This window comes from Episyrphus balteatus, chromosome 2, assembly GCF_945859705.1.
Source record: "Episyrphus balteatus chromosome 2, idEpiBalt1.1, whole genome shotgun sequence".
Taxonomy (NCBI): Eukaryota; Metazoa; Arthropoda; class Insecta; order Diptera; family Syrphidae; genus Episyrphus; species Episyrphus balteatus.
The window spans coordinates 98753530-98772316 of NC_079135.1; the positions used below are offsets into that span (position 1 = coordinate 98753530).

At 30.1% G+C, this 18787-nt stretch overlaps 1 protein-coding gene across 1 annotated transcript; it reads left to right on the forward strand.

Moving 5' to 3' along the window:
- The first annotated feature begins 4650 nt into the window (after nucleotides 1–4650).
- LOC129909962 (mitochondrial coenzyme A diphosphatase NUDT8) lies at nucleotides 4651–5769 on the forward strand. The gene is made up of 2 exons (XM_055987145.1): nucleotides 4651–5182; nucleotides 5242–5769. Exons 1-2 carry the CDS (start codon nucleotides 4930–4932, stop codon nucleotides 5670–5672), a joined length of 684 nt encoding a protein of 227 aa, XP_055843120.1. The 5' UTR covers nucleotides 4651–4929; the 3' UTR covers nucleotides 5673–5769.
- Nucleotides 5770–18787: the final 13018 nt, after the last annotated feature.

An 18787-nucleotide genomic window follows, 5' to 3' on the forward strand; every position in this document is an offset into this window, starting at 1 on the left:
TACAAAACAAAAAACTCAATAATAAATAGAAATTAGTTTTTGCCCTAACAAATGAAAAATTGTTTAATCTAAAATATAAAAGAAATATTTGTGCCAAATAAACTAATACCTAAAAATTAAGATTAAAAAAAAAAAAAAAAAAAAAAACAAAAATGTTAGAATTTTTTTTTAATTTATTTATAAAAATAAGAAAGAAACTAATTTCACTTGTCAATTCGTATTTATGAACATACACATAGGTATATAATTAGTCACGTACAGTTTTTACAATATAAAATTATAGACAATTTACTAAATAAAAAAATAAAATTAACAAAAAAATAAAAACATAAGAAATGTTAAATCACACAAATAAAAAACAATACAAGAAAAAAAAAAATAGGAACTTAATCAGACTTTAGTCTAAGAGTACCTCCTTAATTAGTTAGTATAAATTATAGTTTATAGATCGACCTACCTTTGATTTTCTTTTTTAATTATTATTAATAAAAAAAATTTTAAATTATTTAAAACTATTTATACTTACAAAAAAACAAAAAAAAAAACAAAAACTCTCTAAAATAAAATTCTGTTGGAATATAAGTAATATTATTAAAAAAAAAAAAATAAAAACAAAAATTCTATATATAAAAATTGATTTTCTATTACATAGAGATTACTAGTTATTTAATGAATTAGTTTATGGATTTATCAGTAGTTATATGAATAGAAATACACGTGTACTTGTACTGGAAAAATTTAATATATTATATTATATATAAAAAATAGACTATTTATATTTATTGTAGAGATCTCTATTATATATATAAAAAAATAGTTTTTCATTAAAATTAACATTAAATGAGAAAGAAAGGAAAAACAAAATTAAAAACAAAAAAAAACTAGATTTAATGAAAATTGTGTGTAAAGATTGAGGAAGTTATTGAATGAATATATAAAACTTGAGAATTTTCATTCTCGTAATTTGTTAAAATTAATAATAAAAAAAAAAAAAAACAAGGAGAAAATTGTACTTGATTGTTTTAAAAATTAATTTTAAGATGTGAATTTATGAAAGAAAAAAGTCTTTTTAATGAATAAGCAGTGCTTATTCATTAAAAAGACTTTTTGCTTATTAAGCACTTCACGAAGCAAACACTTCGAACTTAGACCTCTTTTAAGATGCGAATTTATGAAAGAAAAAAGTCTTTATGACGAATGAGCACTTCACGAAGCAAACACTTTGACTTTAAGACCGCTTTTAAGATGCAAATTTATGTTAGAAAAAAGCCTTCATAACGAATGAGGACTTCACGAAGCAAAAAGTTTTACCTTAAGACCTCTTTTAAGATGCGAATTTATGAAAGAAAAAAGTCTTAATGATGAATGAGGACTTCACGAAGCAAATACTTTGACCTAAGACCTCTTTCAAGATGCGAATTTAGGAAAGAACAAAATCTTTATTACGAATGAGGACTTCACGAAGCAAATACTTTGACCTAAGACCTCTTTTAAGATGCGAATTTATGAAAGAAAAAAGTCTTTTTAATGAATAAGCACTTCACGAAGCAAACACTTTGAACTAAGACCTCTTTTAAGATGCGAATTTATGAAAGAAAAAAGTCTTTATGACGAATGAGCACTTCACGAAGCAAACACTTTGACTTTAAGACCGCTTTAAAGATGCAAATTTATGTTAGAAAAAAGCCCTCATAACGAATGAGGACTTCACGAAGCAAAAAATATGACCTTAAAACCTGTTTTATGATGCAAATTTATGAAAGAAAAAAGTCTTCATGACGAATTATAATTTCAAGTAGCAAAATGTTTGATCCTAAAACCTATTTAAGGATGCAAATTTGTGAACAAAAATGAAGGGCTAAAACTTATAACGAAACAAAAAGAATATCCCATGTAACAATGTAACTTGTATAAGGTTCAATGCAATGCAAACTATTATTTGACTTGTGTAAGAAGAAGGACAAGTCTTATGCAAATCATCAAGAATATTATTGTAATTGAAAAAGAACACTTTTTAATTTCACTATGGCCCGGTCAACCCAATTAATATTTTTGCATCCGAGTTTGCCCAAAGGGCTATTCGCACCTATAAAGCTGATGTACTACCCACGGTAAAAAATTATCAGTACCTACTTCTTCGCACACTTATAGGATCGAATACCACTTTCGACTATTGATGAGAAACTTTACAGGAGTTTTACATTGTACTTTATTGCACAAGAGTTTTTCAATGTAAGTTTTTTTGAAATCACGCGATTTAATCGCATGATTCACTACTTGAACATATTTGTTTTGGACATAATAATTTGGTTTTTTTGTTTTTGAATGGAAATGATAGCCATACCCTCTTATAATTAGCTTTTTCCGTCTTTAATTTGTTCTTCGTACAATAATCCCATCCATAGTTTTTATGAAAAATGGTAAAAGAATGGCATCCCAACAAACATTATCCCTTCTATAAAGCTTTACAGGAGCAAGATTAACACCTGTAAAGCTTTATAGGAGCAAATATGTTAGTCCAGATGTCCCTGCTGCAAGAGTAACGGTGTTAGTTGTAGACGAAACTGGACATTGGGGATTTGGAGATTTCGTGGAGATTTTGGCAAAAAAAATTGTTTCTTTGGAGATTTTATCCATGGAGATTTTCTCTTGGAGATTTTGGCAAATTGGACTATTTTTTTGGGAGATTTTGTCTCATGGGGATATTTTTTTTCAGGGATTTCGTACGACTTCCTTTGAAAAAAGCGAGGAGAAAATTAGAAAAGTAAAAAATTATTTTTTCCTACAAGGCCAATTTTTCGAAAAATAACATAATCAAAATTTTTGAAGCCAAAATCTTTGTTTTCTGCATCATAAAATTAATTTAAAAATTTTCACTTTTAAACTTTTTGGCAAAAAAGTACGTTTGATACTTTAGCTATTAATACTTTTTTATTAAATGAACTCGAAATAATTTGTTTTATTCCTCCCTAGTCACAAAGTGGTTGTTCATTTTCTATCAGTTTTGTTTTCATAATTTTTAAAAATAATAGGTGCGTCCCACCAAGTAAAAATCTCTGAGGGCTCAATGTTATTTTGAAAGAGAGCAAAATAATAGGTCTGTTTGGGTACTGCCTAAAACAGAAATATTTCTACTTTTGTCAAAAGTAATGTACAACTACACCATTCCAGAGTACCCAACCAAACAGGAATTGGGCTGAAATTGTTGAAAAAAGTAGAAATATTTCTGTTTTAAGCAGTACACAAACAGACCTAATATTGTGGAACAAGTTTCTCACATGAATCCAATTTTTTATTTTTTTTTTTTTCAAAAATCCAACACTTCAACTGCAACTTCACACAATTGCAACTTTTCTTCAAATATTAAATTGTGATAAAAAAATTATTTCAAATTAAGTTATTTCGTGAAGCAAGCATGTTTTTAGCATTTTTATAACTGCAAACCATCAAAAGACAAACATAAAAAAAAACAGAAAAAAAATTAAAGAAAGAGAAAGAAATCTGAGAAATTGAATCCAAAAAATTTTCGTCTCAGAAATCTCAGAAAAAGCGAAAGTGAGCGCTCAGCTGAGATTTTTTGTCTTACATACATTGACTTAATATATATGGACTGCTAGAAGCATATTCAGGTTGGTTCCACTTGTTTCTTCGCGATACTAGCGCCCTAAAAAAAAGCGGAGAATAAGTGCAACATTTTTGACGAAGTGCGAAAGGAACAAATATAGAAAAACAGAGAAAGCACTACCTTTTAACGACAGATGTCATTCACTAAAAGTTTCCTCTTTTCGCCGTCTAAGGTTATACCGCTAGTAGAGCTAGAAAGATGTGGAATCATTTTTTTTTTCAATTTTTGTATGGAAAAGTCAAACGACTAGCAGTCCATATATAGTAGGTCAATGCTTACATAAAAAATCTCTGAGCGCTCAGAAATCTCACTTGGTGGGACGCAAATAATGTTTTTTTTTTAACTGAAATCATGTTTTTTTCAATGTCGTTTTCCAAAATTCAAAAAGTGTCACTCCTAGCTATATAACCACTCCCAAAAGGAGTGATTTTAAATTCCAAAATTGAAAAAAGGAGTGAATTTTTGGAGTGAATTATTCACTCCCAAAATTTTGAAGGAGTCACGCAGTGATTACCAATACTTCTACATTTGTAGAAATTGTTGGGTAGTTGTTTTAATTTTTTTTTTGTGAAGGAAATTGTATTTATTTATAAAAAAAAAAACTCAATAAAGTATTGTAAAAAATCAATAAAAATGAATTAAAAAGATTGTGTTATTATTTTCTTTAGTATTTAGTATTACAAACACATGCAAAGCCAACACGTCAAATCACTCCACTTGTTCAAATTCGTAGTGAACGAATTTCAAAATTGCACAAAAATGGAGTGAATCACTCCCATAATTTTGGAAAACGACATAAATTTCGAAATGGCAGCACTGCTTCTGCTCATGCTCTTCTTCATAAAAAAGTGTACCTTCAAAAATTATAAACACAAATTTTAAACCTCAGTGTACATTCCTCTTAAACGATCTAACTGCCACCTAGTGGTCACTAGATTTGAACTCAACTAATTATCAAAACCAAAACAAACGAACCTTTTCTATCTGTCATTTTGACACTTACCTTGACAACTCGATTTGATAACTTGATTATTTTTATCTTGCTATTGAATATTTTCTATTTATTTATTTGTTATTCATCTTATTTTTGTATCTGTTTCATAACAATTTCCACTAAAAATAAAACAAAAAAAAAAGAATGTTCAACTTTCTCAATAACATGTGGCTGTGATTGATTAAATTTTCTAATTCACATAAGAAAGTACCTAAATAAAATTTGCAAAATAATGTTTTGATAAGAAAGCAAGTTTTTATTCATTTACTACCTACCTTTTTTTTCCTGCTTTTGTCATCGTTTTGTTGCAATGATTCTACAAAAACAAGCAATAAGATTGTCTTCCAGTTATTCAGCTGAGTCAATCTTAAGTCCAGAGAATCGTTCAAAATGTCTTAAATGCTTACAAAGTGTTCCAATGCCAAAAACCAAACCAAATCGATTACAACCGGAAGCTTCCGTGTTGGTTCCGGTTTGTATTGATGACAAAGGTGAAACGTCGATTCTGTACACTCGCCGATCGGGTTTACTGAGTCGCCATGTCCACCAAATATCATTTCCAGGTAAAGCAAACATTTAACCTTGAAAACACATTCAAATTCAAATAAATCCATTTTTAAAGGTGGAATAAAAGACCCCGAAGACGCTTCTTTCGAAGATTGTGCTCTTCGTGAAACTGAAGAAGAAATTGGACTTCCAAGATCTCGAGTTGAGATTTGGGGAAGTGGACCAATGTTAAAGCCACCAAATGCAGCTTCTATTATGCCAGTTTATGCCACAATAAGGAATTTAAACTTAAACGAACTTAAACTCAATAAAGTTGAAGTTGAAAGCGCTTTTACAATACCCATTTCGGAATTAGCTTCTCCGAATAACTTTAGATATACTCAATTCAAACAAAGTTATAGTGGGCCAGTGTTTATTGTTGGAGATAAGAGAATTTGGGGAATTACGGGAATTATGACACATAATTTCCTGCAATGTTTGTTGCCGAAGGAGGAGAGTAGTAAGAGGCCAATAATTAAGTATATTCGTCCTTATAGGGCGAAATAGAATTTAAGTGAATTTTGTAGACAAATGTTTGTAAATAATATACTTAATTAAATTTTTTGTTGTTGCAATAAAAAGGAGGATTAGTTAAAAAACTAAATGACTTTCATGTTGATTTTTATTTCGTTTAGAGTGTCTTTCATGCGAGATCAATCTATTGCATAAAGTCTGCTCGATGTTAGCTATTGGAGGTATAATAACAGTTAAAAGATTCTCACTCATTCATCAAGCTCAGTCAAGAAGCCCGAAGAGTGTGAGAAATGAGAAGTTCATGGGTTAGCAAACTCGAAAAGCTTTAGCGCAATACGGGAAGATCAGGGGCCCATTTTGTCTTCGAACTACAGCAGCTCAAACTTCAATAGGTCCATCCCATTGAACCCTAAAAATACAATTTTAGCATTTCTGAATTATTTTGACCACAGACCCAAGATTCATTGAGGTTAAGGTATTTGGTTTTAGGGTCGTTCATGCACAAAATTGGTACACAGATGGGTCGAGAACAGCGGAAGGTACGGGGGCAGGCGTCTTTGGGCCTAGTACCAACCTCTCCGTACCTATGGTTCAATCCCCAAGTATCTTTCAAGCTGAGGTAAATGCCATTGTAAAATGCGCAGAAATAAACCTCGAATTAAATCACCGAAACAAAAATATTGCCATTATGTCTGATAGTCAAGCTGCCCTAAAAACACATAAATCCTACGAAATCAACTCCAAGCTAGTATTGGAGTGTATAGGAAAACTTAATGAACTTGTCAAAATAAACAAAGTCACTCTCCACTGGGTACCTGGGCACGTTGGTGTCCAGGGAAACGAGGAGGCGGACTCTCTAGCAAAAACGGGAGCAAATTCCCCTCTAATGGGACCCGAACCGTATTACGGAATAGGAGAAAATGTTATTAACCCTAGTTTACATCCCCAAAAAACTTACTACCTTTCTTACAGTTTTCAGCGCATATATTTGTTTAAATTAATGTTCTGGTGAATTATTTACGTTTTTTTTGCAATCGAGTTGACATTAAAATTGTTTTTGTTTATAAATACGTGAATTGTTCGGCAAAATTTAAGGCGATTTTGTAGATAAGTGCGAAAAGCTTTGCAATTTATCAAAAATTAAGTATGAAAATATTGTTTTCTAACATAATTGTTAAAAGTGAAATAACTTTTTAAATGTAATTTTTGTTTTAGTGTCTTATTTACATAGATAAATTATTGAAAAAAATATAATAAAGGTGATGAAAAAGAAAGAGCAACAGCGTTGAGAGCAATGCTAGACTTGGGTTCCAAAACCCAGGAAACAAGTTGGACTGCTTTCAACACAGCACATTGTTGATAAAGTAGTTTTTGGACCTCAAAATAAACCTGTCATGATATTATTCTATAACGGAATAAAAGGAGTCGACTTGTTTGACCAAATGGTATCTTTTTATTCATGTTCTCACCAAACCATTCGGTGGCCCATGGTTGTATTTTACAATTTATTGAATAATTCAGCATTAGCCACAGTTCTTATTTTTCGCCATTTTAACCCTCCTTCAAGAAATAAAAAGTTATTTCGAAACGAAAAGCTTATCCAACTTGTAGAAGAACAAATGGAAATAGAGTTGGATGATCGTTCGCATCCTTCTATAGAAAAAAAGGTTATCCAAAGCTAGTCTTGATGCTCTCTATGATGCAGTATGGGAAGACAATCGCAGTTTTTCATTCAGTTCACGAGAAGCTTCCACGCAAACAGTTATTGCTAATCATAAAAAAAACGTTCGTAAAATTGCCACCTTTGTCCGAGAGCAGGCGACAGGAAATCGAGATCAACTTGCGATGTTTGTGAAAAAAACACTTGTCAACACCACATCAATACAGTTTGTACTAATTTTTTTCCAGAACTTCGATCTACCTATACCAGAATAAGCTTACACATCGAAATGTTAATTATGATTTACTTATAATTCATGAAAAATAAAATAAACACTTAAAAAAAATTGATTTATTTCACATTTTGATCATTGGGGTGTAACACACCCCAGGCAAGTGTGGACGACCTTTTTTCACACGAAATTTCCAAAAAATCAAATGGAAGCTCTTTGATAAAATAAAGAAGAAAACTATTTAGAAAAAAGAATTTTGTTCACTGATTTTGTATCCCAAGTCTAAAAACTGATTTTCTAAAAAGTTACAAGCATTTAAAAGTCGTCTGGGGTGTATCACACCCCAGGATGTAAACTAGGGTTAAAAATAAAATAAAACTAGACGAGGAGACCAGGAGAGCAAAAAACTAGGCAGAACTATCAAAACTGAGACAAGCGAAAATGCTTCTCGGGAACTACAACCGAGAGCGTTTCAAATCATGTATCAGTCTAAGTAGGAACAATCTCAGGTTAATCACTGGGCTCCTCACGGGCTACTGTAAGTTAAGAAGGCACCTACATATTATGGGCTTAGTAAATAGTGCAACATGTAGATTTTGTAGCGAAAAAGAAGAAACACCAGATCACATCCTGGGTAGTTGTAATGCACTAATACACCAAAGATTTAAACACATGGATTGCTACCAAGTCGAAGAGGATAAATTGCACTCTTTGAAAATACCCCAAATAATCAATTTCATGAAAGGAATTAGGTTAGAGATGGAGCTATAAAATGAGGTACTAACTCATAAAGCTTAAAAGGGGGGTACAATAGATCTTACAGGTCGCAGTACAGCTTACACCCCAATATCAATCAATCAATCAATGCACAAAATGCACTAATGCAGCTGATGTAGATTGATGAGCAACAGCCCCCGGTGATCATCCCTGGAAACGTACACAAAATGCGATGGCGCACACAGGTGTAATAGGAGGGATTATTCACGGACTTAGCTGTAACCAAGTGAGTTAAAAGATCACCGTAAGTTATGCTTTAATGCTGGAGATATTATGTTTTTAAAAAGTCTCGGGGCTTACATTTGAAGAATTTTCTAATGATGATATTTTTGTTTTGTTGTAAACACGTAGGATTTCATTCCAATGGAAATGGTAAGCATCTTTGTTATTCAATCGAATTTTTGAAAAAGTATGAGTATAATGTACAATGTACATTGTACATACACTCCTTTTCATCAGAATAGGTACACAACTTTCCAAATGTTCAGTATTCGTTTCAAAAACGTGTGGTTATTTTTCTTGTTTCTCTGTACCAAAGCATTTTGTATAAAAAAACTGAGTTTATTTTTTGTTTCATCAGAATAGGTACACATAAAGAATGATGTAAAAGTGGTCCATGAAGTGAATTTAAACCAAGTTCTTCTTAAAAATGTACCTATTTTAATTATTTTATTTTTTGCATAGTGGCCTTTTTATTCATAAAAAAAATAACAATACCGTCCAGGAATTGCATTGTTAAATCTCTTTATGCAATCTATCTGAATCTCTTCCCCAAATTGTTAAATGGTGGGTTAGAAAATATTTGTGTCTTAAAATCGACGATCACAAATTGTATCGGTACGGGCTAGCATTTTCCAAACATTTTCAACAAGGTTCAGGTCTGTTTTCTATGGTAGATACTGAAGTACTTCCTAATTTTGCACTTCCTCCCAATATTTAACACAGCATTTTAGGTGGAAGGAGGCGGTGTCCTGTTGAAAAATCCAGTATACTGGTTCACAAATACTAGAGAATTAAGATTAAGTTTTTTGAATATTCGTTTACAAATAATTCTGGCCATTCTTCATGCTTTAAACTCCTTATCAGTATTATCATAGTAGATTACTTTCTTCCATGCCTTAACACTTCTTTTAACAATGAAGTTGGTCTCAAAATGGTTTCTCCTTTCGCAGAATGTTAAACTGATAGTTTGACTCAACAAGGACATCAAAATTAAATGTTTGTTAATCCAAAAATAACAAGAAATACCACTCATCTTTTGATGTGGTAAGGGATTTCAAAAACCTTAAATGCATACAATTCTGTTCTTGGTTTAGTGATGGTGTCTTTTAAAAATTCAGCCATTTAAGAAGATTGGGACTTATGACCATTCCATTAACTGTCCTTAAATTACAAATAACAACTGTTTTTCACTTTTATTCTTGTCGTTAGTCCACCAAAACTGGTAGCACATGTACAAATTTACTCGTCTAAGACAGTTTTTTTGCATTTTTTTTTACCACCATTCATGGTTTTTTTACCCCCAGAATGTTTGTATCTGAAGTCTGGATAGAGCATATTCACAATTCGTAAATTTTTTAACCTTACCAGTTCTAGTGGTTCCTTTATTGTCTGCTTTATTTGTTAAGGTGTTTTCGCCAAAATTTAGCGATTTTAATCAGCCCATGTTTTTCAAAATGGTGGTATGATTATTTAATTACACTTAGGAAAGTCCAGTTTTTTGGTTTAATGGTAATTTTGCCCGAAATCCACATAATTATTAAAGATAACAAGGATGTACCTATTCTGATGAACAAAAAAATAAGTTAATTTTTCCTTAAAAAATACCTTACAAGAAAAACAATGGGAAAGTTATGGTCCATTTTGAAATAATTTTAGTCGTTGCTTTTCCTAACATCTTAAACTATCAAAAAAACAATAAAACATTGTTAGGTCACGTACCACTATTGGGGACAAACCATTAATGAACATTTGAAAAGTTGTGTACCTATTCTGATGAAAAGGAGTGTATAATCAATTTCTATAATCAAAAACTATTTCTGTTTTTAAAAAGTAAAGTGTAAAATTTCCAGTATCCAGGGGCAAAACAGAACAAGTCCATTTTAACTCATTCCGAGAAAAATGCAATTTAATTTTTTTTTTATTTTTTTCTCTATATACAACTTCGGGCCAATTTTTCAATAGTCAGATAAACCTCATTTAGAGCTTATTCCTAAGAACATCTGTTTTTTTTTTTTTTTATATATTGACATTATTTGTTTGATAGTCTAAGTGATGATTGAAAAATCCAGGAGTCGAATTACGGCATACGATTAGTATCATACATTATCGTACTGACTCTACCAGTCTCTTTTTGTTCTTCTGATTAAATAGAGACGTATTTTTACATTTTATAACGGTTATATTTAAAAAAACTGAACCCAATAAAACTTTTCTGAATTCGGATTCGAGTTCAGCAACCTCAAAACCTTTAGTATATTTCGGATCTTGGTTAAAGAATCTTGAAAACCAGTGTTTTCAGAAACACTGGTTTTTCGACAGCTTGATAAAAAAAAAAAAAAAAAACTACTATTCTTGTGTTAGCATGTTCAATTTCAGTATATATTTAAAGTTAATACAAATCGAAAAATGTTTGGTATTTATAGCAAAATGTTTTAAAAGACTTTAGTTGGGGCATTTGTAAGAACTCTGCAGTTCATCAACAAAAAAAATTATGTGCTACTAAGATCGATCTTTTTCTTCTGATATTGGTCTGTCTGTCTGTCGTATGGAATTTTATATGGATTCAACTGATCGCAATAGTCTCTCAAAGAATAAATAAATAAAAATGTTTGAAAAAAAAAAAAATGAAGAGTTATACATGAATAAAGTAGGTATGTAGTCATATTTATATTGCATTCTTTTCAAAAAAAATTGCAATTCAATCCAAAACAATAATTTAGAGAATTTTTGTATTCGAATATTAAAATAGTGAACAAACACATCTATTGGCATCAATAAAATTGTATTTAAAAATTTTTGAGAATTTAACTTTTTTTTTTGAAGTATGAGCTATTCGTTTTGATGGAGATAATAAAAATAAATAAATAAATTAAACTAAGGCATTACAAAATAAAACCCATACAAGTACGTTCTTTGATCTTATAGTTAAAGTTGATCAAATTGTGGAAACTTCTTAGATTTATGTGAAAAATTGAATTAACATACATAGTTTTAAAAAAACTATTTTTTAGTAAATAATTTTTTGAAAAAAAAAATTTTAAAATAAATTTGGTATGCCGTTTTGTAGAAACTTTGAATCAACACGTAAAACCAAAATTTCAAAAAAAATTTAATGTCACGTTTTCGAAAATTTGATTTTTCAAAAAAAAATTTTTTAACATTTTTTAAATAATCCAAAAATAATTTTTTTTCAAAATTTTCTTTTTGATTTTCATTAAGGCAATATAAATGTTTTTGCAGAAAAAAAATTCGTTAAAATTGTACTAGTAATTTGAAAGATAATTAGAAATAAAAAAAAAACGGAAAAACGGTTGTATGATAGGTACCTACCGTTAATAAGGATTTTTGGAAAAAATAAATCTTTTTTTATTAAGACATAACTTTTTCATAATTGGTATATAGCAGATACCTACCGTTATTTTTCGTTAAAAAAAAAATGAATTCCAAAAACACTTTACAGGATCAAAAAACTGCGTTTAGGCTGTAGCTCCTTATACAGACCGACAGACATCCTGACTGACAGACTGACACACACACAGACGGACTTTCGAGACCCACTTTTTTTTCGCATTCTCTATCATCGTAATATCATGTAAAATTGTTATCTTAACTTTTTTTTTTTTACGAATGTATAACTTCGTTTGTCGCAGCTGTTTGTTTGTTAAAAAATGTTTTGCCCTGTATTTTTTAAATGTGTACAAAAATTAATTCTCTCAAAAGTTTGCATACAAACTGTATATAAATGCTTTTGTATAGTATGCGTCAAAATTGAACTAGTCGTTTGAGAGGAATTAAAAAATAAAAAAAAAAACGTTCTTAGAAATGCTATTGTTATTGATTTTCGAAACACAAAATTTCCACAAGATAGGCATTGTTCAAAAGCAAACACTTGACTATTGACTTACTTAAAATTAATAAGATTATTTTATTGAGCTGTTTTACAAAGAAATCTCATTTCATCATAATTTTCATAGAGATTTCTTACTATCCAAGGAAAAATTATATGTAAGAAATTTAAACCAATTTTCTTTATCCATTTGGGGTGTTGGTCGATGCAAATTGGGAAGTACAAACAAAAAGATGAACCGACATGGAAACAACTTTATTTTTAGAAAAATAAGTTTTCGGAATCGTTAGGACGTTTTTTTTTTTTTTTCAAATCATTGTTTTATTAACTGTAGTGAGGCGGCTTAGCATTAAAAAACAGCTCAATCGTGCACTTTGCGATAAAAACATGAAATTTACATCATTGGTAGTACTCAATATAAGAGTTATTTTGAGATATTGAGCCACCTTGTATTCCATCTGGAAGGGTAGATACAAGAGTTTTTCTGTGTTGCACTTGCTTTATTGCATATCATAGTATAAGTAATAAAACATTTTTATTAATATGATACATGATTTCGAGGTATTTATTAAATTAATACCAAAGTGTCTCGACCATCATGTAAAAAGTTATTGGACTCTTTATGAACAGTCATTTACTTAAAGAGCAAGAATCGGAATATTAACAATTGCTCTTTGAAAAAAAGTGGTAGGCTGATAAAATTTTGTAAGGACGTTTCATGTACCATGGAAAAAAATAATAAAATATGTCCACCAAAATATTTCGGGTTAAAGCGTGTTATTTTTAGCGGGAAAGAACATTTTTGAAATGGTACCATTGCACCACATGGGAAATTTATGCATTTTTTTGAACTGCATACCAATGTTATACATACTATGAAGATCAAAAATAAAAAACAAACTTATTATATTTACCATGGAATATTTAATTTTAATGACAAACTGAAAGAGCCTGCTCTTATTTTTCATTGAATTTTCATACAAATTATAGTTTTGAAGGAGTGAGGCGCATAAGTAAAAGTAGGAAAAATAATTGTGCAGTTGGTGATAAAAGGATCAAATTAATAGGATTAATTGTTTATACAATATATAACCCTCATTTTAAGATATTGGGCCACTTAATATTTTACCTAGAAGGGTGTTTATAACGATGCACAGAAAGCAAATTAAATGAATTTATGTAAAATTTGTTATTATTAGAAGGTATGGGCCTCCATCCTCCTAGGTAAAATATTAAGTGGCCCAATATCTTAAAATGAGGGTTATATATTGTATTCACAATCCTATTCATTTGATCTCCTTATCGCAAACTGCACAATTATTTTTCATACTTTTACATTTGCACCTCACTCCTTCAAAATATTAATTTGTATGAAAATTTAATAAAAAATAAAAGCAAGCAATTTAAGTTGTGCATGAATTTCAATATTCCATGGTAAATATAATTCATTTTTTGAATATTTTTGATTCTCATACGATGTATAAAAATTTTCCATGGTACCATTTCAAAAGTGTTCTTTCTCGCTAAAAAAAATCACTCTAACCTGAAATTTTTTGATGGACATATTTTATTATTTTTTTCTATGGTATATGAAACGTCCACACGAAATTTTATCAACCTACCACTTTTTTTCAAGGAGTACTTGGTAATATTCTGACTCTTGCTCTTTGAGTAAAAGACAATTATAATAAAGAGTTCAATAACTTTTTACATGATGGTCGAGACATTTTGGTATTGATTTAATTCGATCGGGCGTAAAAAATACCTCGAAATTATGTATCATATTAATATGATACAGATGGAAGTCAAGGTGGCCCAATATCTCAAAATAACTCTTATATTGAGTACTACCAATGATGTAAATTTCATGCTTTTATCACAAAGTGTACGATTTTGTTGCTAAGCCGCCTCACTACTGTGGAGTATATTAAAAAGAAGAGTACACAAAAACCGATACGAATTCAATTTTTAGTAGGTAATTGTCTCTTCCTAAAATAAAACACTTTTAAAATAGGTACTTGTACTTGTAACATATTGCGTATCTCTGACTGCCCCTACCCGTTAGACAAGTATTTTCTGTGGTAATATAGGTACCTACCTCTTACCTTGAAAATGTCTTTATTTACTAAATCAACTCATCAACTCGGTGCATTTAGCCAAGATCATATATAGGAAACCCACACATAACCATCAATTTTTATTTAGATGTTCAACTCTAAATGAAGCTTTTTTTTTAAATAAAAATAATAATAGATCGGTGCGTGAAGGAATTATTGACAGCAAACAGTTATGATGAACTGCTTCGCCTTTTTCACATATTTCATGCCTAGAACCGCACCTGATCTAAATAAGTTTTAACTAATTAACATTATTGACTATCTATAGAGCATTTACCTGGGCACCACAAGTACCTACTCGCAGATACCACCGATCGTTTTCTGGCATCAATGTCTATCGTGTCATGATCACCTTTAGGTTTGAATTTCTTAGCTGCGCATAATGCTGATTTGTACATAGAGGGTTTGGTGCTGGCATTATCCGTTAATTTGCACCTGCATTATAATTAGACAAAGTACTCACTATAGGACATTGACTTAGTGCTTCTTCACAAATAGAATAGATTCAAAAGAAGAAAGTACAAGAAACTGAAGAATGCTTCTTCTTATCTTTAACTAAAGTCATAAAGCTGTCTGGCTAAGTGCGATTTCGTTACAACTTTATTTTATTTTTTTTATATTTTGAATATGCCTTCAATTGGTTTGATTGAATTAGCACAAAGGTTCACAAGTCTATACTTTATCACTCCAACAATATGCGTGACAATTTCTTCAGAACTTCATTGGCGAGATGGCAAATTGATTGACAATGCGTCTATCAAAAATGATTTCGCTGCCCTGAGCACGTACACAATTTTCGTTTTACTTGAGGAACTCGACTGCATTTTATTTGTGTGTTGAGAAAAATGTAAATGGTTTTTATTTTGAGAAAGAAACTCTTCATGTTCATCTGATATTCTGTGCAAGTCGTTGGTGATTTTTCAATGGAAGCGAAGAGTCTTTTACAAAAGGATGAAAGACCATAGCCATAGGCTTTGGGCTATGAGAATCGAAAGCAAAATATATTCAAAATGAATAAATTGAAATGAATAAATGAAGAGAGAAGAAGAGTGTTTTGTGTGTTTTTTTTTTATTTGGTTGATATTTAATTCGGTTGACATTTTTGTTGATGGTTCAATGAATGATGGAGGAGTTGGTTTGAAGATTTTTGTTATGTCGCCGTCGCTACAGTGGAACACTAACAAACTTTTGCAAGAAAAGTTATCTTAGGTGTAACTGATAACGAAGACACAGATAAAGTGTTGTAATGTCTTCAGATCCTTATAAATTGTTGCTTCAATTATTTTAAATGAATTAATGATCGAGTTTGCTGGTCAGCTCTTTTGTTTTGTAGGTATATTATAATTATTCAATTTAATTTCACACAATTTTGCAAAGCAAATTCACCGACTTTTAGACTAATGTCTACAAGCCTTGAAAATATGACAGTATATCGGGTTTTGCAAAAGAATTAAAATCTTTTCCCTTTGAGAAGTTTTTTAACGCGATTCATACATAAATTTAGTCTAGTTTTTTAAGTTATTTTGGACCAATGTAATTTATTGTCGTCGACTTCTTCTTAGATACTTAGTAACCATAACAAGATTTAAGGTTTTTATTTTTGTAAACAAGAAATCGTGATTTCGATTTCAATTTTCAGATGATAAATATAAGTAGATACTCGAACTAATAATTCTTATATTTTTTTTTTTCTAAAATGCAAATACTCTGGGGATTGTGATTGTTTATTTTTTTTTTTTGTTGGATGTGTTAAAAAAATGTGATTTACACTTAAACTTTCACTTTTTTTATGTGAATATTAAAACATAATACATAAGTTGGTAAATATTTTTTTTTTATTATTCTTTTGTATATTCATTAACAAGTAGGTACATTATAATTGCAAACGAAAAAGCTGTGAATCTAAGGTAGGTTTGAAGTGAATATAGTTCTATTTAAAAAACAACACTTATTTGAGAACTGCACAAAAAAGAAAAAAAAAGGAGGGATGTACGAAAAAAAAAATCATTTAATTTTTACTTTTTTTTTAACTAAAAGTCCAATCAAATTAGCAGAAATAGAAAAAAAAAAATTAGCATTAAGCTGAAAATTGATGAAAGCCTTCTTTTGGATACACATTTTTTAAGGTCTTGAAATATATCTGCAGGATTTTAAATGCCGAAAGTACGATTAAAGCTTATTTAATAAAGAGCGTCTTAAGTGTAGGTATATAATATGATATTTGTTCATTAACCTCAAAATATGATAACGAAAGAGAAATATATGTGTCCTAGTTCTTAGTAGAAAACTCCTTACTTTTCAAATTTTTAAACACTTCAAAGGTAGGTACCTGTAATATTTCGATATTTTTTTATGAAAAATTTGAAATTAAGAAGCGTCGGGTTAACATTGAAATAGAACCTTAACTTGGTTTAGGAAGATAGGATTGGGAGTTTAGTATGAAGCTACCTTCGAAGCAAGCTGCCAATGCTTCTGCTTTTTCCCGCTTCGTTTTTACGTTTGGTTTTTTTTTTTTTTTGCAAACACTTTCCAGCATTTGTTATTTCAGTTCAATAATTCGGTTTATGTTATTGAAGGCATGAAGTTCATGTTTTATTGATTGCAGTCTTTTTTTGTAATTTTGAATATTGTGTTGTGGAACGGTGTTAGGAAACCGGAAAAGTGGATGTTGCAGTGAGCGGATTTTTTCTAAAACCAAAAGAAAGAACCATTTAAAAATTTAATCAAAATCGAGGAAGGCGTTTCCGAGTAACAAAAACATTAAAAAGGCAGCGTGACAGTGTTGTAGTGGTAATATTTTTTTTTTTAAATATATTCCTCCATTTCTTTAAATTAGTTCGTTCTTATAAAACGAACCCTAAATATTCAATCAATTAGTTGCTACCGAGAAAATGATACATTAATATTAATAAAATGCGAGACTGGGTCGCATTACTTGGTCTTATGGGAAAAAATGCTTAGAATGTTAAGGCTTTTTAAGTAAAAATTTATCAAAGAATATTTTTAGTGTTATTTTACATTAAATTTAACAAAAACTTCAAAAATAATATAAAATTTGTTTTTAAAATTCCAAAGAACATGTTTTTAAATGTTTCAAGCGAAGTTATGCAATTTCATTTCTTGTAACTACAGCAAAAAATTTTAGATGAAAAATTTACAAAATTTCTAAAACTTAAAAAAAAATATTATCAGTTTCTTGATTATATATTTTTTTAATCAAGGTTTCAAAAAAAAAAAAAAAAATCATTGATCAGTTTTCGAAAAAGTTGATTTTTCAAAACTCCAAAAATAGTTTTGTTTTAAAACTTTTTTTCTTAATTTTTAAATTGAGGTTGAAATCGACTTAGTGGCTTTTTATGAGAAAGTCAGAAATAAAAAAAAAAAAAAAACGTTCTAATAATAAATAAAATATGAACATGGACAGTCAAAAATCCAAAAGGGATCTTCCTCACTTGAATAGCTCTACCCAACAGAGATAGGAAGCTTAATCTAAAAATGCTTCTTTTCTTCTAAAATACAATATGTTCACTTTATAATTTTCACCAGAAAAGTACAAATCACAATCAATAATAAAAGATGCACACGAAAAAAAAAACAAATCAAATCATATCATATTGATTTTGTTTTTCGATAACAAAAGCCAAAAAAACCCAAAACAAAAAAATATTTATGGCGCCTGTTTTAAAAACTCACATGTGATCTCATGTAATAAATCGTCCGACACTCCCCATTCCCTTCAAAAGTGATTTTTCACATGAATTCTCATTCTTACATATCTTTATATTGGTAAAGTATTAGTTTTGCGAAAGAAAGATTAAAACCAATATAGTATTTTATCGAAGACTGATGATTCAAAACCGCGTTGAATGCAAGTTTCTGCAACCAAGCATTGCATCTTAAATTTTATATATGCCTCACAAGCAACGATGCAGAGGATCTTTAGATCAAACACCGCAAAACATAACAAGAAGATTTATTCGTGCCACAAAGAAACAAAAACAACAATAACAACAAATCGAACAGAAAAAAAAATATGATGCGCCAACACGCGGTAAGTGGTAACACACACCATATAACCATATCCTTCTGGCTGGCTGACTGCTTGTTCGACAAATTAACAATAATCACGATCTTGGAGAAATAAGATGATGAAAATCTCAAGACCAATTCAAAATGGGCGCATACTCTGAGAAATTGAACACGCCATAACCATTCAACGGTGTTGATATCGGCAAAAATCCTCTAATGAAAGGATACACAGGCTCGCAAAAAAAAAAACAAAAAAACAAAAGG